Genomic DNA, 24,174 nt, shown 5'->3' with positions numbered 1-24,174 from the left:
AGAAGATGGCCCAAGTGCTTGGGGCCACTGCCACCCACATGGGAGACCCAAATGGAGTTCCTGGCTCCTGCCTTCGGATCAGCGCAGCTCTGGCCATTGTGGCCAGCAGATGGAAGACCTCTCTCTCTGTCTCTGTTAGTCTGCCTTTCAGATAACTCTTTTAAAAAATTACTTATTTATGGGGATAAGATATCTGAAACATTACCTGGGCTCTAAGAGTGTTAGCTACACAAAAAATATACACAGAAAAGTATCAATCCACCCCAATCCTGCTACATCCTTCACTTTGCCCTATTCTTTCTAACGCATTTCTACGGAACCCCTGTAGGGAACACCATCTCATTTGCTTCTGATCTATCCTTCCCACACTGGTAATTTTGCGATTCCTGTCTTGGAAAGGCGAGTGTGTTTGAATATGACTGAGCTCTTCAGAGAGTGATTGGAGTATAATGGGAATTCTGCATGCATGACTTCATACGTGAGAACTGGAAGTGAGCTCAGCAGCCACACCCAAGCTGAACTGAGCTGGTGACCACACAAAACACGCACACCTCAAACACCTACCAGCTACCTTGTCCCCGCCTGGTGTGAGCAGCTTGTCCACGGCCAGTGTGACCACTTTTCCCCCAATTTCAGACAACAGCCCTCCACTTCTTCCCAGCAACTCACCAACTGCAGCTCTTCTGGCAGTCATTTCCACAAACCAACTTCAGGGATTTGTCTAGGTGAAGAGCCTATTTCTTATATTTATATATTTCTTTTTTATTAGTTCTTTTGACAGATGAGTTAGACAGTGAGAGAGAGACAGAGAGAAAGAAAGGTCTTCCTTCTGTTGGTTCACCCCAAATGGCCGCCACGGCCGGCAGGCTGCACCGATCTGAAGCCAGGCCAGGTGCTTCTTCCTAGTCTCCCACGAGGGTGCAGGCACCCAATCACCTGGGCCATCCTCCACTGCACTCCCGGGCCACAGCAGAGAGCTGGACTGGAAGAGAAGCAACCGGGAGGTAGAATCTGGCACCCATATGGGATGCCGGTGCCACAGTGGAGGGTTAACCAAGTGAGCCACGGTGCTGGCCCCAATTTATATATTTCTTAACTACTTAACCTGTGTAATACTGTGTATTAGGTTTCTGTATGTGTGTGTGTATAGAGCTCTGTGTGTGTGTGTGTCTGCGTGTGATGGAAAAAGCTTTTTTGTATTCCTATCTCTATTTCCTCCATAATTCCTTTTTTTATTGTGCAGTTTTACACACTGTGTAGACTTTCTGGAATGGATGTGTTGTGTACAGCAAAATTGACTATTTTATGTAAATGAGTGGGTGCCTCTGTATTTTCTTATATACTCTTCTAACACAAAGGGGAGCATACTATAGACACTCTTGGGCTTTGCCTTTTTCACTTGAGAGTAGGTTCTGGAAATCATTCCTTTCTAGTTCACAAAGTTCTTTTCTGGGTTTTAGGGTTGTGTAGTCCTCCATGTGCGGATCTCCTGTAGTTTATTCCATCATTCTTCTATGAATAGGCAATTTGGGTATTTCCCATATCTTGTCATTGTAAACAGGGCTGTAATGAATAACCTTTTTGTTTTACTGTGGATGTATCTTTGGTGCGGACAGTTTTGTTAGCTATTGCCCAATTCCCCCCTAGAGAGATGGAACCAAGCATCCCACCAGTAACATATGAGAGTGTTTATTTCTCCACCGTTTTCACTGGGAGACATGTTGTAATATTGTTTAATATTTGCCAGTCTAGTAGGTGATACATGATATGTGACTGAACCTTCTAATTTGAGTTTGAACCACCTTCTTTAAATTTAAGAAACATTTTACTATTTTCTTCTGAATTGTTTATTCACATCTTTCCCCATTTTCTCTTCCCTGTCCCTGCCCTGGCAAAAGCTCATTGTTTTGATACTCACTTAGCATTCCCAGTTTGGACAAGAAAGCTAAATTCTCCAGGAATTCTATTTGGAGGCCAATGAGTTTCAGTAATTGGACTTTTGTTTAGTGCACAAACACACCCTACTGGGACACCCCTTTTTATCCCTCCCTTCCCATAAATAAGTGGTATCCTGCCACTTAACAAGTTCATTTGCAGCCAAAAGTTCAATCATGTGGATAGAAGTTGATCCCGGGCAGTTTTTCTTTCCTGTTGCCCTTGGGAACAACCCTTTTACTTATGAACTTTTTATATTTGGCTCCCAGCCAGGCCCAAAACACTCTGTAGGTCCATTGCCAGTCTAAAGCTGTGTTTTCTGCAAGGAATTAAAGAAAAGTCTGAGATGCCACATGCAAATTTGGTTTTGGAGAAGTTTGTTTCACTATCTCCTCTGTAGCTGAAGGTCCATAGTAGCCTAATGCTTCAAAGAAATGACATCAAATGTCTTTCCTAAAGGCTAAATAGCTGTTAGGGCTGATCTGTCTTCTAATAAGAGATAGCTACCTAGTCTCTGGCTATAGAATTTTCAAATCTAGAAGCAGGATAGAAGAGATTCTATCTTTTTAGAGTGCATTTCTCTGAAATTTTCTTTTCCATTCTTGATGAGGAAGAACTTCCAGATGGGCTTTAATTTGAGACATGCCAAGAATTTGGTTCAGTTACCTAGGAGTTTCCCTTGGAGAAATTTTTGTATAAATCAAGCGTCAAAAAAACAAGCATCCCCTCTTCTCACTTGTAGGAGGTATGGAGTTACTTTAGAGTCATCACTGAATGTCACCAGACAGATGTCCCTTGGGAACTTAAAATGTTCTGCGCACTCTTAGGAGTTCACTGTGCTCCAGGGCATCTCAGCACACATTTTGGGGACCAAAGATTCCATCCTTTTCTCCTGTGCATGCCTGTGTATACAAACACACATACATCCCCACAGGAGGATACTTCAAAAAGTTTGTGGAGAATGGAATTCAAAGATAAGTTTACTTTGGTACAAAAATTTTGAAATCCTTGTATAGTTTTTCATAATATACATTTTCATGAACTTTTTGAAGACTCCCTAATATGCATGGATTTCAAAACTTTGTTGGACCAAAATCAATTTATCTTTGAATTCCATTTTTCCAGGTCTCATTTGAAGTACCTGTATATACACCCATAGGTATTTTATGAGATCATATAAAAATTGATGAACTGTTAAAAAATCTCTACTGATAAAGCATACATTTTCCCATATCATTAGTAATCTTTTCTAACACTATTTTTCTTAAACTATTTTATTTTTAAGAAGTTTTGAGGGGCCAGCGTTGTGGCAAAGCAGATAAAGCTGCCACTGCCTGCAGTGCCGGCATCCCATATGGGTGCTGGTTCATGTCCTACCTGCCCTACTTCCAATCCAGCTCCCTGCTAATGCACCTGGGAAAGCAGCAGAGGATGGCTCAGGTGCTTGGGCCCCTGCACCCACATGGGAGACCTGGAAGAAGCTCCTGGCTCCTGGCTTCAGCCTGACTCAGCCCTGGTCATTGTGGCCATCTGGGGAGTGAACCAGCAGATGAAGGATCTCTCTCTCTCTCTCTTTCTCTGTCTCTCCCTCTCTCTCTGTAATTCTGACTTTCAAATAAATAAATAAATAGATGTTATAAAAGACTTTTTATTGTATAATTCTATACAGTTTTATGTATCAGGATTCATTGAATTAGGCCCTTATTGTTGGACATGCAGGATATTTGCATTTTTCCTATTGTAAATAATGGGTTTTTAAAGATTTATTCATTTATTTGAAAGGTAGAGCTACAGAGAGGCAGAGGCAGAAGCAGATAGAGGTCTTCCATCCACTGGTTCACTCCCCAGATGGCTGTAATGGCCAGAGCTGAGCTGATCTGAAGCCAAGAGCCAGGAGCTTCTTCCAGGTCTCCCACGTGGGAGCAGGGGCCCAAGGAATTAGGCCATCCTCCACTGCTTTCGCAGGCCATGGCAGAGAGCTGGATCAGAAGTGGGGCAGCCAGGACTCAAACTGATGCCCATAAGGGGAAGTCAGCACTGCAGGTGGCAGCTTTACCCACTGTGCCTGGTAAATAGTGATTTGATGAGCATCCCTAGTGTATAAATCTTTGCATACACTGGTTATTGCCTTGGGGTAAATTCCTAGCTGTAGACTGCTGGGTGAAAGTGTATGAATATTTGGAGTTTTGCCCATTAGAAAGGGTGTAACAAATTGTAGCTCCTCTAGTCTTAGATGTGAGTTGACTTTATAGGCTTTTCACTTGGTCACAAGTGGTTATGAATAGAGATTCAGCTATTCAGGTATGTAGGCACTGTGCTGGGCACTAACACACAACTTCATCTTATGTATTAACATCATTTTAAGTCCTCTCAATAGCCATATAAAGATGAAGATATTGCACCCATTTTACTGATAAAGAAAACCAGAGCTTAGAAAGATAAAATAACATTTTCTAAATTACACAACCAAAGTTGCAGAGCCGGGATTTAAACTTAGTTATACCTATGATCTTATCGCTGGTTTGATCAGCAAATCATCATCATCATGACTAATATTTATGGAGTGCTTATTATAAATCTAGTACTGTTTGCATATATTAACACCTTTAATCCTTGTGCCAAACCTATGAAGTACTATGTACTTTCATCACTGAGATGCTGACATGAAGAACTGGTCCTGGATTCAACAACTAGGGCATAGCAGAGCTGGCATTTAAATCCAGGCGGTTTGGCTTCACAGTCTATGCCATTAATGACCAAGGTGCAATATCAGCCCGCAGGGGTGTGGAAGACTATACATGAGAATCTCACTGGGAACGCTTGTTTGAAGGGAGAAACAAAATGGCTTACCTAAGTCTCCTAGAGGAAAGAAGGAGAGTTGCTGTCTAAGAAAATGTCTAAGTAGCAATGTGCTGTTTAAGATGTCAGACAGGACTTCAGCCGCATTACCTCCTTGAGCAACATACAGCCTTGTAAGCTTAATACACAGAGCCGTGCTCCAGCTAGGGCTGAGAAAGAGAACTTGAATGGCAAATCTTCTCACGAATTTGGTGACCCAAACTCAACTGAACAAATGAGACAGTTAAAATGTCTCCCAAGTTAGTCAGAAGTACTAACTACTATCATTTCAGGTGGGCAAACATTCCAAAGTTTACCTAAGTAGCCTAAGTCCTCTCTTGCCCATGTTTGTGGGTAAATGAAGCACCCTCACTGCCATTCATTATTTTAAGCCTTTCCTTATTATTTAAGCCTTTCCTTGTTATTTTGATATTACTAAAATCATGCAGATTATGAGAAAGGGTTATGTTTTTATGTCATTTTTAGAAACACGATTCTTCTCTCTCACCTCCCCCCACAATGAATCCAAACTTAATGAGCCACAAAACACGTTATAATGAATGGGAAAAGATATTTTTTAGCATTTTTATGCAGAGAATGCCTCATTAAAAGCAAATGCTTCAGCAAGCTGATTTGCGCTTAATAAGAATTTCTGTCGAGTAGGGGCCTTTATGACAAATCACTAGCATGTGTAACTGCTTTATCTGAAGCACTGGAAAGGCACAAGAGGTGCTCGCCTCCTTTTCTTATCCCGAGGCTGCACGACAGCACTGTAAAGTATGTGACATGCACCCAGTATGCACTTGTTGAACACTGGAGGACACGGGTGCCACCCACCCAGCTGCATGGGGGAACAATGTCCATCTATCAGCCAAGATGGTTCAAGGTCCTATCGAGATATGTATAGCAAGTGGATTCTCTTAAATGAAGTCAATCCGCAGCTGGCAGTTTTGCACCATGTGACCCATATATTTTACATATTGAAGAACCCATAGGATGCAAGGTTTAGAGTCAAACATACTAATTTAATTTCAAATAAACACCTTGACTCGTAGCCACACTGTTCTAGCTGCTCTAGACTTTGATAAGAGAGCATGAGGACAGACACCCAGGCAGGCAGCATGGGTTGGTCTGTGCACAGAAACCTTCCATGGTCCTGTAACCTGGAGGTGTGTGGTGTTCATGTGTCCTCATTGAGGCTCTGGGAGCCACACGTGCGGGGATGTGTTGGCAGTGGGGGCTGACGGTGTTTGCAGGGCTTCTGAGCCAGTTACATTAGGAGGTACAGCTAACTTCCTTTACCGAAAGGGAAGCGTGTCCTGGGGATACAGTTCACCTTCAAGCGGTCATTTTGCACACCACTTGGGTTCTCTCCCAGCTCACCCCACCAAGTCAGCCACACCAGGCCTTGGTCTGTAATCAAAGATGTGGCAAGGGGGATCTTAGCATGTCAGCCACTGCGCTGAGCTCTTTACTTGCTTGACCTCATTTACTCCTCAAGCCCTAGGAGCCAGATGCTATTCACAGATGAGAGAACTGGGGGCCAGGAAGGGAAGTGACCTCTCCGAAGCGACTTCTGTTTCTGATTTTAGGGCCTTTAACTATCATTCCTGAGCTGCACTACGTACTCTGCTAACAACCACCACATGAATCTGTATACCTGTTTTATTCCCCCCAAAAGAGGCGCTCCCTCCTACCATGAAGGGGACATGTTTGTTCCCAAATGCTCACGATTGGGTCTCTCAGCCAGCTCAGCCTCCCCCTCCAGGAGGTGGCAAAGTGAGTCCCAAGGCAGACTCGTGTTTCCCGAGGAGCCAGCCAGGGCTGCTGGTGGCCAGCACGCGCGCTCACCGTGAGGAAGTGGCGCTCCTTGGCCTCGCGCCTCCGCTGGCTGTGAGTTGGAGGGTAGGCGGGCAGTGGAGGCGCAGCTACGGACAGGGGCGCAGCAGCTCTCTGCTCTCGGCGGTCACTCCGGCTCCGGTGCTCTGAAGAGGACAGAAAAAGCAGTCAGACTGGAAAACACCAGGCAGTCTCAGTTTCTCCTTCCACTTTGGGAATTAGCAAAAGGCTATTTATTTGGAAAAAAAAAAAAACTTGGAATTTCATTAATACTGTTTTGCTGATTTTCCGAATGGCTTCTGACCATCACTTCCTACTAATGGGCTTAGATACACCCATTTGGGGGGCGGGATTCATCTCACAGTCTTTGAACTTTTGGGTTCAGTGTGCCTGGTTGGGAAACAACATGAGCAAAAACAAACAAAAAATGGAGGCCCACGGTGGAAGATTTGTCCCCATCAGTGCTGGGGTCATCCACTGGGTGCTGGAGCCCAGCTCACACGGGCTGGGGGAGCTGCCAGCTGCTTTTTCAACTTTGGTACCCACAAACAGGCCGTGGGGTATGCCTTTATTTTTATTTTTATTTAAAAAGGTTTTATTTATTTATTTCAGAGATAGAGTTACAGAGAGACAGAGACAGAGAGACAGAAAGGTCTTCTGTCTGTTGGTTCACTCCCCAGTTGGCCGCGACGGCCAGAGCTATGCTGATCCAAAGCCAGGAGCTTCTTCCAGGTCTCCCACGTGGGTGCAGGGGCCCAAGCACTTGGGCCATCTTCCACCTCTTTCCCAGGTCATCAGCAGAGAGTTGGATTGGAAGAACAGCAGCGAGGACAAGAACCAGCGCAGGCGGAAGCTTAGCCTACTACACCACTGCACTGGCCCAAGGGTGCGCATTTACATCCCCAAAGTGGGTAAGCACCACACATCAGGGCTTTTATTCCTCATCTTCCTTGGCTCAAGAGTCTCTCACCGCAGAAAAACCCTCAAAACCACAAAAATAGTGTTTGCTAAGCTGTCTCCAAAGTCACTGTTGCTCAGGACAGCTTTTTGAGATCGATGTTTTCCTTGTTAAAGGAGCTGCCTCTGGTGCCAGCCTTACTTTTCTCTTCTCACAGTGGGCAGTACATGGAAACATTTTTCCAGTCTTCAACTCATACAGAGAAGTAGCATGCACGTGTTGCTGGTTAGGAAGAGGTGGAAGGAGCGGAGTAGTTAGAAGAGGGGCATCAACTTGAGTACCCATTCAATTGCTCCCCTCCCACACTATCTTAGATATCTCTCTTTCTTTGCCCTAGGCAGAGTAGGCAGGCTAGATTTAGGGCTCCCTAAGAACACTTATTACAGGTGAGGAGAGAACATTGACCTAATTGGTGCCTCGAATTGCAGTAGAATTGTGATCCCTATTCCCTTAGACCAATAAAACTTAGACCTCGGTCCAAAACTTGAAAGAAAAGGAAATATAAAACAGGATTATTGATAAAGTCACTCCTTACTCTCCCTCTTTCTGTTTTATGAACATAAACTATCTCATCACTTAAAGCAATTATTGGCTCCGAACGTTAGAGAATTCTAAGAAAAAGATCAAAAGGATAATCAGATTGAAAATAACTTGAAATCCGTGTAGATACAGGTTCCTCATATCACTATATTGAAATGACCCGGCTCCTTGTTTGTCTCCGCCTCTACACCAGGGATTCCTCGTAGGCAGTGTCTATACTTCATTGTTCTAGTGCGATGTCTGGCCTTCAATAGGGTTTGTTGATGGGCTGCTGTGAAGCAGTTCTTGAAGGTAGTCACTATCTGGGTTCTAATCTCAGTCCCCCAGCTCCCTTCTTCCAGCCCCGACTCCAAAAGCAGCACAGAGTGGCTGCCACTGGTCTGACTTGCCTATGCTTCATTTCCACTCCCTCCTGGTGGAAGCCAGGCTATTCCAGCTGTCCAAATAGGGGGCCCCCAGGGAAGCTCGCTGCCGAATTGGCTGAGCCCAGCAGTTGTCTGAGAGGCTGGTATTTCTCCCGGCCACCAGATGGCAGAAGTGGATCATACTGATGAACACACTGCTTGGCTACTGTGTTTCTTGGACAAGGTTAAAAAAAAAAAGTCACTTTCTAATTTTAATTCTACACTGCATGTTTTTAATTCTATGATGCCTATAATTCCTGTTTATGGCTCTCTGCAGTGCTATTAAAACTACTACACCCAAGATTTGCTATTGAGTCAACCACAAAACAAGCCAGTCTGTGCAGGGCAAGACGCAGCTCCACAGTCTTCCTTCCAAGCCCCCAGGAGGCTCCATATCCTCTCTCACCCCCCTGGAGGAAGTTCAGAGAAAATTGATATTGCCACTTGCTGTTCTTCAGTTCTGCCATTAAGTCCAAACCTGACAAAGCACTGAAATGCAATTGCTTACAAGCAGCTCAGGGTTATCTGGTTGAATTTGGAAGAATCTAATCACAGAGGACTTATTAATAACGATAAAGGGATAAAAATAATTACATTTAAAGGGCTAACATTACTCAAATTCTCTAATGTAGGGATCTGAGAAAATATTTAGTGAGAACAATCAGATTCCTGAGCAGTCACCTTGTGTCATCCATGCTCAAGCAGTTTTCTGCAGAGGTTGACTCAGTTCTACATTCCTTGAGGCCCTTCTCTATGTCTGGCCATGCTGAGCACTTTGAATAGAATCAGTTCATAAGCTATCATCCTTGCCCTGGAGTTGCTCCTGGATTAATGGTGGAAGACAGGCCGGCGCTGTAGCTCACTAGGCTAATCCTCGGCCTGTGGTGCTGGCATCCCGGGTTCTAGTCCCGGTTGGGGCGCTGGATTCTTTCCCGGTTGCCCCTCTTCCAGTCCAGCTCTCTGCTGTGGCCTGGGAGTGCAGTGGAGGATGGTCCAGGTCCTTGGGCCCTGCACCCACATGGGAGACCAGGAGGAAGCAGCTGGCTCCTGGCTTCAGATCAGCACAGCGCACTGGCCATAGTGGCCACTTGGGGGGTGAACCAACGGAAAAAGGAAGACCTTTCTCTCTGTCTCTCTCTCTCTCTCTCTCTCTCTCTCTCACTGTCTAACTCTGCCTGTCCAAAAAAAAAAAAAAAAAAAAGAGCAAAAAAAAAAAAAATGGTGGAAGACAGGCCCATGGTGGTTAGTCATGATGCAAAGTTGTAAGTGGCATGATAGAAGGATGCCTTGGATATTATGGGAATGGTGCCCAACCCAGGCTGCAACGGAGTGGCAAGAGTAGAACGGAAGATTTCTGGAAGGTAGCTTGCATGAAAAACTTGCTAAAGAAAGACTTTTTATATTGAAGTGAATACTAGGGCAACCTGAGATACTTCTAGATGATACCAATCATCATTCTTCATTATAAGTGTTCACAGTATCTGCCACTAACAACCAATGGAAATGTTTAGAACCAATTGCTTTAGAGTGATTAGAAGGTTAGCTCTTTCATTATGTGGAAGAGGTGAGGATATGGGAACAGGAAGAAGTCATACACATGTGGAAAAATGTAAGATGAAAACATTGATCCTATTTTTTCCATATTTGATAATGGCATCAAAATATTTTATCTGCATTATAATACTTCACAAAATAACATTCCTTAAAAGACTGTAAGGAATTTGGAACAAAGACATTGAATTTGTAGACTCCATATGTCTCTGTAGCAAGAATCTGCAGGCCAAAAAGCTAGCATGCCAACTGCTGATACTCAATTTAGGGGACTCTCAGAAGGTGCTAGTTTCAGTCTCCTTGCCCTAATCAGAATGCTCTCAAGGCACTGAGAAGTGATCAGCGTAAGAAAAGGCTGCATTTTTATCTTGACTGCTCTGTGTCTATCACTGGCTTTCTTAGGACTGTGACAGAATATAAATTCCTATTTCCATGGCACGTGGTATGTGAGGAGGTCCTAGTACTGTCCCTAAGCTACTATGTGCAACCCTGAGCAAGTTTTCTCATCTCTCCAGGCATCCACATGTCCGCTTGTGGAATGGGGGCATGGGACAGCTCACTAACTCGCAACAGACGCAAAAGAGCCTTCGAGGCGGGGGCTCTGATCGTTAGAGCGGGCAGGAGCCTGCAAGGCACAGGACAGTCATTGACAAAGCATTCTAGGTCCCACGCAATAGTCAAGTGTCCCATCTGAATCTCTTGTAAGGGAAAAGTCTGGAACCTATTTCTGAGCCAAACCGAATTCCCTTTCCATTACAATCTGAACCATTACTCTTGAACGTGGCACTTTTCGAGGTTATGTCCTCCTGCCCCTCAGGGCTCCTTTGTTGCTCTACACTACTTGTTAGTAACTGTTTCTGATGGTCTTTACTTAACCCAAAGTTACTTCTGATAAGTGCAAAATCTGACTCCTTCATGTTATCTTTCAGTGTAGTCATGCCTGGGCACTTGCATATCAAAATACATATTATTATGAATAATTTTCCTTTCAGTTCCTCTTTATAATCATATGGAGACCACACTGCTATTTTTTATTATGTGTATAGATACGTTAAATTATTCATGGATTTCATTCTAGAGTATAAAAAAAGGGGAGGGGGACTTCAAAGTATTTGCTAGAACTAGCGGAGGTCTCGGGACTGATGGAATAGAGAACCCAAACCCAGGACCAGTCACCTCTGCGCAGGGCTTGCAGGCTCTGCCGGGCATGGCGGTGCAGCTCCTCCACGCACGGCGGCCTCGTGGCTGGGAGGAAGATGTTCCTCTGCTGGTGCCATGGTGCGCGGTAGTACACACTCAGCTTACTCTCAATGTCCAGGTTGGAGACGGCTGCAAGACAAAGAGGGAGGCAGGCAGGTTATATCAGTGGCTTTCACTTAGGCATCTGGCAGACTCTGGGGCAGAGGTGGGGCAGGAATGGCGCCTGGGTGGAGTGGAAATCCAGGCTGCTGCATTCACATCAATAACTAACTCAAGGCCGGAGAAAGGTTTGAAGTTGCCCAAACCAATAGGGACAGCCCTTGCTCCAGAGCCCAGGGATGGGAGACCCAGGACACCACCCACGATGCCTGTGACCAACTAATTTTCTCTCCACACTTTCACTTCTTGCACAGTGGCTCATCAACCCTGACGAGCTCCTTGTCAGCCTGCTTACAGGTGAGAATGGAGATCCTGCCTTCCAAGAAATGTCAAGGAATTGAAAAGGTTGCCCCTTTGGGCTGCAGCACCCCCAGAATTATAGTTCTGTACACTGAGTCTGGCTCATGCCCTGCTCTGCTTCATGTCTCTTCTGAGCCCTGGTCTCAAGATCTCATCCTGCCTGCCACAGAGCGACTTCATTGCCTGCCATCTTTCAAAGCATTGCAGTTCCCCTGGTCTCACCCAGGGGTGAGTACAAGCACTAAAGAAACCAGGCCGGGGCTGATGGGTTTTAAGGGAAGGAAACTTCTGACAGTGCAGTTCTTGCAACCCCTCCCCAAGAGATCAAACCCAGCACTGAGCCCTCTATGGTCTACACTCACAAACTGCTCAAGGTGAAACTGCCCGTGAGTTGGTAAATGCTTATGGAAGCAGGTGTCAGGAACGAGGAGGACAGGGATTCCAGGATGACTGCACAGAGCCTGACCACCTGGACGGTCCAGCACCCTCAAGAGTGGCGAGAACTGGCCCAGTCTGCTTCACCTGACTGTCCACGCCCACGTACGTAGCCTGGGCCCACGCTACTCCTCCAAGTCTCATTTCCTCTTTCTGCTTCTTTTCCTCTTTTTCACAGTATGTGACTTGGGTGTGGGGGGTGCTCTTCCCAAATATTTATCCTTGTGTCCCAAATAGGCTTCTGGTTTTTTTCTCTGACGCTTCTCTTTCTGAAATCAGTCCACCACTTTGTCTAAGGTGCCATACATGGAACAAGACCCTTTATAGATAAAGCACAAAGTAAAATGGAAAAGAATGGAGAATGTCTTTTAGAAGGAGAATAGAAGAAAGAAAACTAGGAAAAAATGCAACTTTCTGATACTTACTTATTCCTCAAGTACTATCTTTTATGAAAGTTTCATTAATTAATTAATTTAATTTTTGCTTATATGGAAGTCATAAGAGTGAAAGAGAGCAAGCCAGAGAGAGATATCTTCTATCCACTGATTCACCCCCAAATTTCTGCAACAACCAGGGCTGGGCCAGGCCAAAGCCAGGAACTAGTAACTCAACCATGTCTCCCAGATTGGTGGCAAGGATCTAGGTACTTGACCTATCACTTGCTGCCTCCCAGGAAGCTATATAAGAAGCAGAGGGGCTGGGGCCAGCGCTGTAGTGTAGCGGGTAGAGCCTGCATTGCCAGCATCCCATATGGGCGCTGGTTCAAATCCCAGCTGCTCTACTTCCAATCCTCCTCTCTGCTATGGCCTGGAAAAGCAGTAGAAGATGTCCCAAGTCCTTGGGCCCCTGCACCCATGTGAGAGACCCGGAAGAACCTCCTGGCTCCTGGCCTCTGATTGGCGCAGCTCTGGCCATTGTGGCTAACCAGAGAGTGAACCAGCAGATGGAAGACATCTCTCTCTCTCTCTCTCTCTCTCTCTCTCTGCCTCTCCTTCTCTCTCTGTGTGCAACTCTGGATTTCAAGTAAATAAATAAATCTTAAAAAAAAAAAGCAGAGGGGAGACTCGATGCAGGCACTGTGACATGGGATGTGGATGTCTCAAGAGGCAGTTTAACTGCTGTGCCACAATGCCTAGTCCCCAAATACTACCCTGGGGCAGTTATTTTAGTTTTTATTTCTGTTTTCTAGTATAGTCTTCAGTACTAATTTTTTTTCTAACATAGTACATCATGAGCACAAGAGTCACCAACAGAAGCAAACAGAGTTTTAAAGATATAAAGAAACATCACATGGACGGGTCAAGGGGAAAGTGCCATCCCTCTAAACAGTGATGTCCAACAGAACTTTCTGTGATTATGTAATTCTGTAAGCTGTGCTGTACAATATGGTAGCCAATGCCCACATTGGCTGTTAAGCACATGCAATGTGGCTAGTGCCTGAGGACCTGAATTTGTAGCTTGATTAAATTTTAACTAAGAAGTTTAAATAGCCTTATGTGTTTATTGTATTGGACAATGTAACCCTAGAACAGCTATAAATAGCCTATTAGATTTTCTTACCTTTAGGCACAGGGCAGATTATAAATTTTTTGACCTAGGTGTATTTTCCCTTGTGGTTAATCCCTAAGAATTCAAGCTCAAGGGTTACAGATTGGAGGATTATCTCCATGTGTACAGAGGAATATCATTAGGGGAGGGTTCTCTGCAGCCCAAAAATCAAGGCACCAATTGTTCTTTTTCAAGTTACTCTATAACCTCAACTCTCCCCTTGGAAACTGTTTGGCAAGCCAGTCAGGGGTCACTAAGTCCTGGGGACAAGATGGGAGGAGTAGGAGGCCTTAGGGTAGGGAGGGGAGTCCAGGTCTGGATCAGAGCTTCCCTTCCCTCAAATGTGAAGTGGCAGCGGGGTGGGGGTGGGGGGCAGTTCTAAAGACAGAGGATTTATCCAGCCACCCACGGAGGAACGCTGGGTTTCAGGGACAAGGTGGACTAAAGCGGCAGCCTCTCCCTGGATGTGGAGGTTATCTCTCACCCAACAGGGCACAGGCGGGGACAGCTAGGAGAGGGAACATAGCACAGACATAACACAGACTTGTCTGTGGAAGGAAGGGACAGGGAGTTCAGGAGGCAGTCCCAGAGGGAGAGGAGGTTTCTGAAATCCCTTCCCCAGGTTCATTTGCTTCGGGAAGGTGGCAGCCAGGATGTGGGGCTCGGCCCAGGTGACTCGCGGCTACGCTGGAAGACTTACAGCCCTCCATTCCCTGAGCATCAACTGACCAGAAGCTCAGGGTGTTAGGCTCAACAGCCCCTCAGAAACCAGATGGAGGCCCCATCGCTTCTCAGTCTTCGTAGGAAAAGCTGAATTCCTGCCATTTACCTTAGTGACAGCCTGAAGGAAGGACTCATCATAGTGGTTGTCAAAAAATGCAGATCCCTGGGCTCCGATCTAGATCACTTGATGCAGAAATTCTAAGAGAGAGGCCTGGCAATGCATATACTTGAAAAAAAAAAAAACTGTCCCAAGATAGTCTATTTAACATCATGCAAGTTTGAGAAACTTACAATGCTTTCTTATGACACCTTGGGATCTTGTGGACATGAAAGGGGTTGGGCAACATGAGGGAAGGGAAGAGCCTGCTGATGAAATGACCTCTGGTATAGGAATCTCCTAGGGATGGTCTAAGACCTCTAGACCACAAAGGCCCCACACCCCGAAAGGTGTAGTCCCTACTCTTCCACCTCTGCCTTTATCTCAGAATAAATTAGCATATCATAAAATAAGCGCAAAGACGTTTGGCAAACATTTTCCCCTCGTTATTCGATATTGAATATAAACTTAACTGGAAGAAAAGTACCATGTTTAGTGTTCTTTCTTTGCTGATGCCCTAAACATATTCCTGTTGTGCTGCGTCTCTGGGTTGCTACACCCTGCCTGCTTCTCTGGACTGCAGACTTGCAGTTGCAAAGGTGAATTCCAGCATGGGCAGCCACGTCACAGTTCCCAGGAAAAATCAACCCTCCCAACAGCAGCCTTAAGGGCCGTGGGTCCTCACCTTTCCCTAACCAAAATCTCTTCCTTTCTCCACTGAGAAACCATAACAGATTTCTGCCCAGTATTAGCAGGCAGACTTTTTTTTTTTTCTTTTGCCACAGTGCTGTCTATTCTTCGAGTGGGAAGGGAAGGAGAACTGTTGAATGCCTATACTCTCAGTTATGGCCTTTGGTCAAAGAGCAGTAACTACTCTTCTGTGTCTGCTGCAAGCAGACAGACTGACACTAATGGAGCTTGCCCAGGGAAAACTATGTTATTTTCCTTCTTGAAAAAAAATCTATTCTTTTTCCTAAGAAACAATTCAAAGTTGCATTCATTCACTCAGCAGCTCACTGCATCACAGCCATTGAGGGCCCCATCTTCAGGTTCTCTTTTCCTCCCTTTCTACCAATTTCACCATGGCTGAGCCATGAAAGACAGCAGGGTGACTGAATAATGTTTGTTCTCATATAAACAATACAGAGAACCAAGAAAGGTTTTCCCGGGGGCGGCATTGTGGCATAGCTGGTCAAACCACCACCATTGACATCAGCATCCCATATGGACACTGGTTCATGCCTCAGCTGCTCCACTTTCCCAGCTCCCTGCTAATGGCCTGGGAAAGCATCAAAAGATGACCCAAGTACTTGAGCCCACACACCCTCATGGGAGACCTGCATTGAGCTCTTGGCTGCTAGCTTCAGCCTGGCCCACCCCTGGCCTTTGTGGCCATTTGGGGAGTGAATCAGTGGGTAGAAGATCTCTCTCTCTGTCTCTCTCCCATCTCTCTTACTTTCAAATAAATAAAATAATTTTTTTTAAAAAAAGAAGTTTTTTCCTGTATTTCTTTAGGTACATCCAGGAGCCCTCTCTGGTACGCAGAATTCTAGAACAGCCCCTAAGATTCCTGTCCTCTCAAGTACTTGCCTATACAATTCCCTCCTCTTCAGTGTGGGCAGAACCTGTGACTTACGTAACATTGCATGGCAAATGGCATTTTAAGGTCCCTACTCAGATGCCTTTTAGTTAGTTCATCAGAAGGGAAAGTATTATCTTAGGTAGATGTGGCCTGATCAGGTGAACCTGCAAGAGACAAGAAGCAGCAGAGGCACTCTCCTGTTGGCCTTAGAGAAGCCAACTCCCACACTGACAGGAAATGGCAGGCAGCTTCCAAGACCTGAAATCCTCAGTCCTGCAACCTCAAGGAACTGAATTCTGCCCATAGTCAATGAGCTTGGAAGAGGATCTCAGGCCTCAAATGGGAACACAGTCCCAGCTGCCACCTTGGTTTCAGCCCCGTGGGATTCTGAGGACCCAGTTAACTCACACCCAGTCTCCTGATCCACACACACTGCAAGTTAATAAATGGGTGTTGTTTTAAAGCTGCTGAGTTTGCAGTAATTTGTTATGCAATAGAAATAATAGTGGAACAAAATGGAAAGCTGATAGCCTTACAACTATTTTATCTACTTCTTTAGGGTCAGTCACTTGCCTTGTCTTATCACAGCCTTCCCTCTGTTGCTGCTCTCCGAGGAAGGGGAAGACAATGGCAGGGTTACAAGGGAAATCAGGGCCCTATGGCTCATTTTCAGCCACTCACAACAGGAAGAAGATCATTTGGATATATCACTTCTTCCATTGAAGAGTATAAACTCTCACAGGGAGCTCCAACCACATGCCCAGCTCTAACCCAGGAGCATTATATTCATCATGTAATGACACACACAACTAAAAGAGTAGAGTATTGTCCTCATCTCATAGATAAGAAAACAGAAGCTCAGAATAAGTGAGAAAGTCTACAGTCATATACCTGGTAAGCAGAATAGAAATCATCTGTTCGGCTTCTAAGCTGTTGCCTTTCTCAAACCAATACTGAAATAAACTAAGCCAAGGATGACTGTGGTGGGAGGGGGAAAGTGAACTTGCTGCCACACAAGAAGTATCTAGTGCTTTTCAAAACCAAAATGAAAGATTCAGAACGGCTAGTCTCTCTGAATCATCCATGGCTTTATGTATAACAGAGAATTAAATGAATCTTCCAGAAATTGCCTAGCAGGAGGCTTGGAAGGTCTGTTGTATTCCAGAAAGGCATACACAACATCAAAAAACCCCACTGCTGAAAACAAATGCCATCATAGGAAATGCTCATGGGTAGTGAAAGGTCTTTCTAGACTGCTCTTAGTTCACTCCCGTGTTGAGTCCTGGAGATAATGGGATTGTCCAGACTTTGATTCCTAGTGATGTGTTGACATCATGGACATGGTCACTGGGTTCCTCTGAAAGGAGCTGATGTAGACCTTGAGAAAAATGCATGACCGCCACTCTCCTGGAAAGAACAGGCCTACTTATTTTTTTTTTAAGGTTTTTAAAAATTTATTTGAAAGTCAGAGTTACAGAGAGAGGGGGAGAGACAGAGAAAGATTTTCCATCCTTTGGTTCACTCCCTAAATGGCCGCAACAGCTGAGTCTGGGCCAGGCTGAAGCCAGGAGCCAGGAGCTTCATCCAGGTCTCCCAGGTGAGTGCGGGGACCCAAGCACTTGGGCCATCCGCTGCTGCTTTCGCAGGCCATTAGCAGGGAGCTGGACTGGAAGTGGAGCAGCTAGGACTCAAATTAGTGCCTGCATGGGATGCTGGCACAGGTAGCGGCTTTACCCACCATGCCACAGCACTGGCCCCAAGACCAGGCCTATTTCTAAGAGCAGGAGGAAGTTTGGCTTTAGGCACTATTGAGAAAGGGTAAAAGTCAGAAGTGAACATAATCTTGCCCCAAGCTTCTCCAGTTCCCAGCCTCCCCCAGGCCAGCCAAGGTTGGTACTTATTTACTACTGCCATGTGTGGCCTTGTGAGCTTCTCACTCTCTTAATGCCTCATTATCCCGGGGAGGAATACAAAATGCTTATTCTTGGCTGCCCTTCCTAGGAAGCCACGCTACCTCAAGTTCCTACCCCAGCCACCGGCTTTCTCCCTCTACTACTCATTCTTCCTTCTCACGGGCACTTAAGAAATTTTTTTTTTTTTAATCTTTTTTTTTTTTTTTTTGACAGGCAGAGTGGACAGTGAGAGAGAGAGACAGAGAGAAAGGTCTTCCTTTGCCGTTGGTTCACCCTCCAATGGCCGGCACTTAAGAATTTAAAATGGGAAAAGAGACAGCTGAAATAATAATTTGAATGCTGCATGTAGTGAAAATTTCAGAAAAATGTGCAAAGGGCCTTAGATTTGGAATTTTTACCCCTTCAAGGTAGAGAGGAAAGTTTATAAAAATGTTCTTATGAAAAAAATGCTCTTATGGTGCCTACAGGACGCACTTACCCACATACGCTTGCTACCCTTTCTTCCTGCCCTTTACCCAATCACACAGCTTCTTGACTGGAATACATCCCTTTAAAACCATCCATTCTGGTGACAGACAGCAATGAGGAGTGTGTTCACACATTAATGCATTGCTAAGCATCTACTATAGTCAGTGTCACAGCTATGTAGCCAGTTTGCTCCATGGTCTTCACTACACTGAAGGCGGCCTTTGGCAAGCACAACAGAACTCTACTTAAGGTGTTTGTTGTTACTCTCCAAGCCCTCAGAGCTGCTGGGGGAGGGAATTTCACCAAGTGCCATCCATTCTCACTTGCCTTTCATTTCTCTTCACACCAGCCCCTGTCTACTCTGCTTGGCAGCCCGTAGGAGCGAGCAGGGTAGGATTCAGGAACAGCAAGGACCACCAAGGTCCTGCCCCTGTGAAGGAGCCCAGAGCCAGACCCAGTTTCCCCAAGTCTGTCCCTGCTCAGCAAAAATTCAGACTCAGTCCCCACTATGGAAAAAGCACCTCGTGTAGATCACTCAGCGTCACAATGGTTTAGGTTCCTCAAATTCTTTGAGGCATTTTTACACCTACAGAATAGGAGAACGTGTGTGTGTGTGTGTGTGTGTGTGTGTGTGTCTATTTATACACTGAAAGAATCTAGCATAATTTTCTCCATAGAAATAATTTTCCTGGCTTCTAAAACAAAATGATGCTTCACACCAGGAAGACTGTCTAAGCATTGCTACTGTTGTTTTAATGCATTACATCTGCTGGAAGACCACTAGGAACCTGGGTTCTAGTCATAGCTCTGCCACCATGTGGCCTCGTACATGTCATTGAACCTTCTTAGCATTCAAGTTCCTCATCTTTCCAAATGAAGGGTTGGAACAATTTCACCTCTGAGGCCTGCTCTGCTCTGGTTGATACCTCAGCTGTCTACCAATCACCAAAATCCACCCAGAAAGACTTTATATGCAACCATGTCAGGATGAGCTGGTGCAGAGGTCCCGGGCCCTGGGATGGAAAGATGGGATTCACTTGAGCAGGAGTGTGACTCTAAACAGAGCAAGTCAATGAATGCTTCCTGCCTCTGTCCCCCTCCTCCAGGAAATGTGAGTCATGAGCCTCCAAAGACTGGTTCTGAGACTCCAATGAAATGGAAAAGTCCTTGGCTCATTGCTGGTTAATCAATGTTAGTCCCCTTTCTTGGACCAGGAAGAAGACCGAGAGGCCAGAATTGCAGTGCAGGTTCACAAGAGGAAAGTCTGGAGCTCGCCAAGCTTCTTTTTTCTTTACCTCTCCTATCTTCTCAGCAAATTCGCAACAAAGATGAGGTGAGTGAGGCTCACTCTTAGTAGGGGTCTTACATTCTGAGAAATGAAAAAGAGCTGCCCACAACCTCTCTGGCAGGTTCCACGTCTCCCGTCTCTGATTTCTGTTGGCTTAAGCAGCAGTTAGCGTAATGACTTACAGATCCTAACTCCGAGTCGCTGTCAGAGCTGCACTGGCATACGTTCTCCTTGGAAGCACTCTGTAATTTACTTGTTTCTCTTCGGGTCATTCTGCTGCCATGTTCTACACCACGCACTTCCTCCACAAAGTAAGCATGGACTCATCTGTCACAGCTCAGCTATTGTTTTAAGAAATTCCTTCAGGCATGTAGCAGAGTCATTGGATTCTACTGCTAGAAGGGGCCTCAGAAGTTATGGAGGTCTGTGTTTTTTTCAAACTGCGGGGCATGAACCATTAATGGATTGTGAAATCTATTTAGCAGGACAAGACTAGCATTTTTAAAAACAATGAAATAGAATAGAGCAGAGTAGCAAATACCCAAGTGAGTGCATGTAGTCCGTATTGTTTTGTGAAGCTATTGTTTATTATGTCTTGTGTGTGTGTGTGCTTGGTTGTGATGTAAAAGTGTCTTTTTCACTCTAGATAGCAGTCAAGACACTGTGAAAACCCTTATTAGATCAGTCCTCTTATGTGCTGAGGAGAAAATGAAGGTCAAATATTTGACTCAAGGTCACAGAGCTGAGTTTTGGTAAAAGCAAAAAACAATGCCCAGGTTTGTGCACTTGGCCTTGCATGCTCTTCCTCTCATGCTCATGATCAGCTCCACGTCTGCACCTGCGATGTCTCTCAATTGTTATTTGCTGCTTGTTAGGCTCTTCTTTGGGAACCCAAACTGTACGAAACCAGTCACTTTTATTTCAGGATTCTACAAGCAGTTCAGCCCAGGGCTCAAACGTTGGGATGAATCACCTAAAGAAGCCAAAGTTTGTCTTATGTTCTCTTACAGAGCCCAGGTGCCCTGAAGGGCACCCTTGCCAACAGCTGCTTTTAGGGTGCCAACGCTGCAAGGGACGGCCCTGCTCATTTACTAGAAACAACTATGAACCACTTTGCATTTTATAGTATATGATTCATGCCACCATGGAAAGTTGATATTGATAGAAAACCTTTGCTACAGCAGTGGAAAAACACATTCTACTTTTGCCCATTTAGTCAAAGACACAAAACAGGGAAACATGCAGATATTCCATACATGAAGCATCTAAGCTACTTTCCTTTTCTGTATTGTGTCCCTTCTGCATCTTAAGCTTTCCAGACCGAACAACTCAGAAGAGTATTGGTTCAGGGAAGAAGGGCTCAGTTTGGTTACCTTGGTGGCTTGTGTCTCGGGAGTGACTTCACCACTTGCCCTCTATTCATCCTCCAAGAGTTATCTCTAACAAAACTCTTCTCCTGCACCTCCATCCTCAGGCGGCCCTGTGAGTTGCTGGGGCACCCTCTGTTCTTCACCTCTCCTTTGCACTCCTTAGAGACTGCCTTACCTGGCTAATTTGCTCACCATTGACATGTGCTTTAGCTGTGCAACTGCACCTACAACCCCATAGGAGGACGAGCCACTTCTTATACTTCTGTACATCCCTGCTGAGTCCAGACAGTAGCCCATGGAAGTACTCAAAGGAAATATGTCTGATTGCTTTTGTTTGCTTGTTAATAATTCCCGGTAGAGTTTGGCAGGGAAATGGAATTGGCACAAATCACTCAGGTGGAGATTTGCACTAACTATAGAGTTTATTTATCCACAGAATTACAACAGAAGAAATTTAGATTCGATATAAAGAAGGACTTCTCAACCACAGGACTATACAGAGAGCACAGACTGCATTATTCAGAGGTTAGGGAGGGAGCAGAGATGGGAATATGACAGAAGAAAGATGAAAGAAAAATTAAAGGGATGGAAAAAACGTGAGTGGTGAAAGACATGATCTTAGAGACATAGTACATATCTTAAGGTCGAAAGATATTTTAGAAGACCCTCTGAGTTGTGGACAGCACTGTCTTAGTTGCACTACTAACTTGACTTTTAGGCAGGAAACCTGGTTATATAAAGTTGACATGTCTAGCAGCTCTAAGAGTCTGGACATTCCTTCACACCCACCCACAGGCATTGAGCAACTGCTTTTGCAAAGCTCTGGGCTAGCAACCAGAACACACAGAAGTGTTTAAGATAAGGTCCCTGTTATCCAAATGCTTGTAGTCTAGTATTCATTCATTGTTTCACGGATCCTTCTTTCAAGCATTTATTAAATATCTTGTATGCATTAAGTGAAAGGGCCACAAAGATTAAAATTCTCTCTCTCTCTCTCACACACACACACAGACACACAGAGGCACTTAACAGAATATAAATTATTTAAAGGTTTCTCCTCCTACACCCACTTTAAAAAGTAACATTCCGTAGAAAGTTCAAAAAAGTCTAGAAGAATAAAAGAGAAGCCACTGATAATGCTGTTAATTCTGTCACTCAAGGCCACCTTTGGCTTACCAACTTGTTTCCATGCATCTGTCTCCAGGTAAATTTAGTTGAGATATAGTACACATATCCTCTTGAATAATATTTTTTAAAAAATAAATTTCCCTTGTGCATCAAAGCTCTCCAAATAACTTTCAGAAACAATATTTCTCAATAGCTGCATGATATCACACAAGAAAGATTTGCTACAGTTTACTTATTCATTCTCCTAGTATTAGACATTAGGTAAGTTCCAATTTATAAAACACACTGCAATGAACATCTCTCATCAAAAACTTTATCCAGGTCACATTCTCGGTGTGCTTGTGAATTTGCCAGGAGACAGAGTGGGAATTTTTTGTGTCCTTAGCATGAAGAGGGCTTTCCATTCACCAGCAAGTTCACAATAGAGGATATCAAGGCCCTGCTAAACCCAGAGTCCGATTTCCTAATCAAAGTATCGGGAGTGATTTGATATATCTCAGATGTACTTCTGACTTAGTGCTTGAGATAGAGTTAGATAGATGGATATATATATATATATACGCACACACACATAATCGAGATATATCATTTTACAAGCATTAGACCCTGGGGCAGCAGTTGCTTGCAAAGAGAGAAAGCATATTGTTTGCAGTATCATATCCAAAGACTGTACATAATAGGTATGGTCGGTGAATATGATAGCTCTGTTCCAACCATACTGGTAAAAATATTTACCCTTACCAAGGAACTGTCACTGTATTCAAGGTTTTGTAGAGACATGGGCCACAACACCATGGAAGTTAAAAGGCTGTCCTCAAAGGCAGACCTAAATATTAACACAATGGTCTATAAGCAGAGTTTCTCAGAGTCCACCATGCATAAGAATCACCCTGGGTATCTTGGTAGAACAGATTCCCACCCAGTACCAGAGATTCTGATGCAGTAGGTCTGGGATGGGGTCCAAGAATTTGCATTTCTAATAAGTCCCTGGGAGGCTAGGGATGCTAAGGTTACCAGTCAGCAGACCACACAGACCAAGGCAACAAGGAAGGTATTAGATTGACCTATATTAAATTGTTGACAGGCAACCATTCTTGACCTCTAAAAATGATCTCAATAATTCAATCTGATAGATCAACCCCAAGGTTAGCTTTACCAGAGGGGCTATTGTGCTTTCTTTCCAGCCACCAGGACTTAAAATCACCAGTCATTTGCCAAATCATGAAACATACCAGTCTTCAAGGCTCCTATGCTTGAGTTTCAACAAAAGTAGGAAAAATGGGAGCATGACCCAACCCTTGTTTCAGCAGCCCCACAGTGCCTAAAGAGATACTGGCAGTGTTACAAGTTTACAAACAAGTTAATGTATAGAGAAGATAATACTGATCAGAAATAAGGAATTTGGTTTTTCAGGAGAGCCAAATAAATAATAAATACTTATAAGATTCAGGAAATGGCTTAAAACAAACTCCCTTTGTGAATTTCACAAAACCACTCCAAAGAACAAGATGAGATTAAATACAGGGAAGACCATGATTATTATCTCTTGATTTTCTTGTTCCTTGGAAGCAGACTCTTGCCATGGGAAAACAGAGGAAAGAAGATACAAAGCTAAGTATGATATTTTAAAGTCCCTTTACTCCTGCTTAAACTAAGATGTGATGTCATGAACTTGGGCACCTATGACAGTTACAAGGAAGAAGGTGGAACTAGAGTGTGAGAGGCAAGTCAGTAAAAGATTAAAAAAAAAAAAACTCTTTATTGAGGAAACACTGCACACAGCTACTGGATATACAAAGAGTTCTATTTTCCAATATGGTGCATGGAGCTTCTTTGGTCCTCTTGGACAGATGGCCTTGGCTTGGTTAGGTTGTGAAGCATTAATTAGCATATGACAT

The 24,174-nt window shown here is 44.5% G+C and overlaps 1 protein-coding gene across 5 annotated transcripts in view; it reads right to left on the bottom strand.

Annotated features, from left to right (window-relative positions):
- NHS (NHS actin remodeling regulator) overlaps nt 1-24,174 on the bottom strand; it is a 379,093-nt gene that overhangs the window by 43,874 nt on the left and 311,045 nt on the right. For all 5 annotated transcript variants that reach the window (XM_051827615.2, XM_008272397.4, XM_051827613.2 and 2 more), the window contains 2 exons: nt 11,242-11,394; nt 6,625-6,758 (listed from right to left, as the gene is read on the bottom strand). In XM_051827615.2, the coding sequence (XP_051683575.1) occupies nt 6,625-6,758; nt 11,242-11,394 (287 nt within the window). The remainder of the gene's footprint in view (nt 1-6,624; nt 6,759-11,241; nt 11,395-24,174) is intronic.

Source organism: Oryctolagus cuniculus, chromosome X (genome assembly GCF_964237555.1).
Source record: "Oryctolagus cuniculus chromosome X, mOryCun1.1, whole genome shotgun sequence".
NCBI classification, from domain to species: domain Eukaryota; kingdom Metazoa; phylum Chordata; class Mammalia; order Lagomorpha; family Leporidae; genus Oryctolagus; species Oryctolagus cuniculus.
The sequence above is the reverse complement of the archived record's forward strand: the minus strand, read 5'-3'. Positions and strand labels throughout refer to the sequence as shown.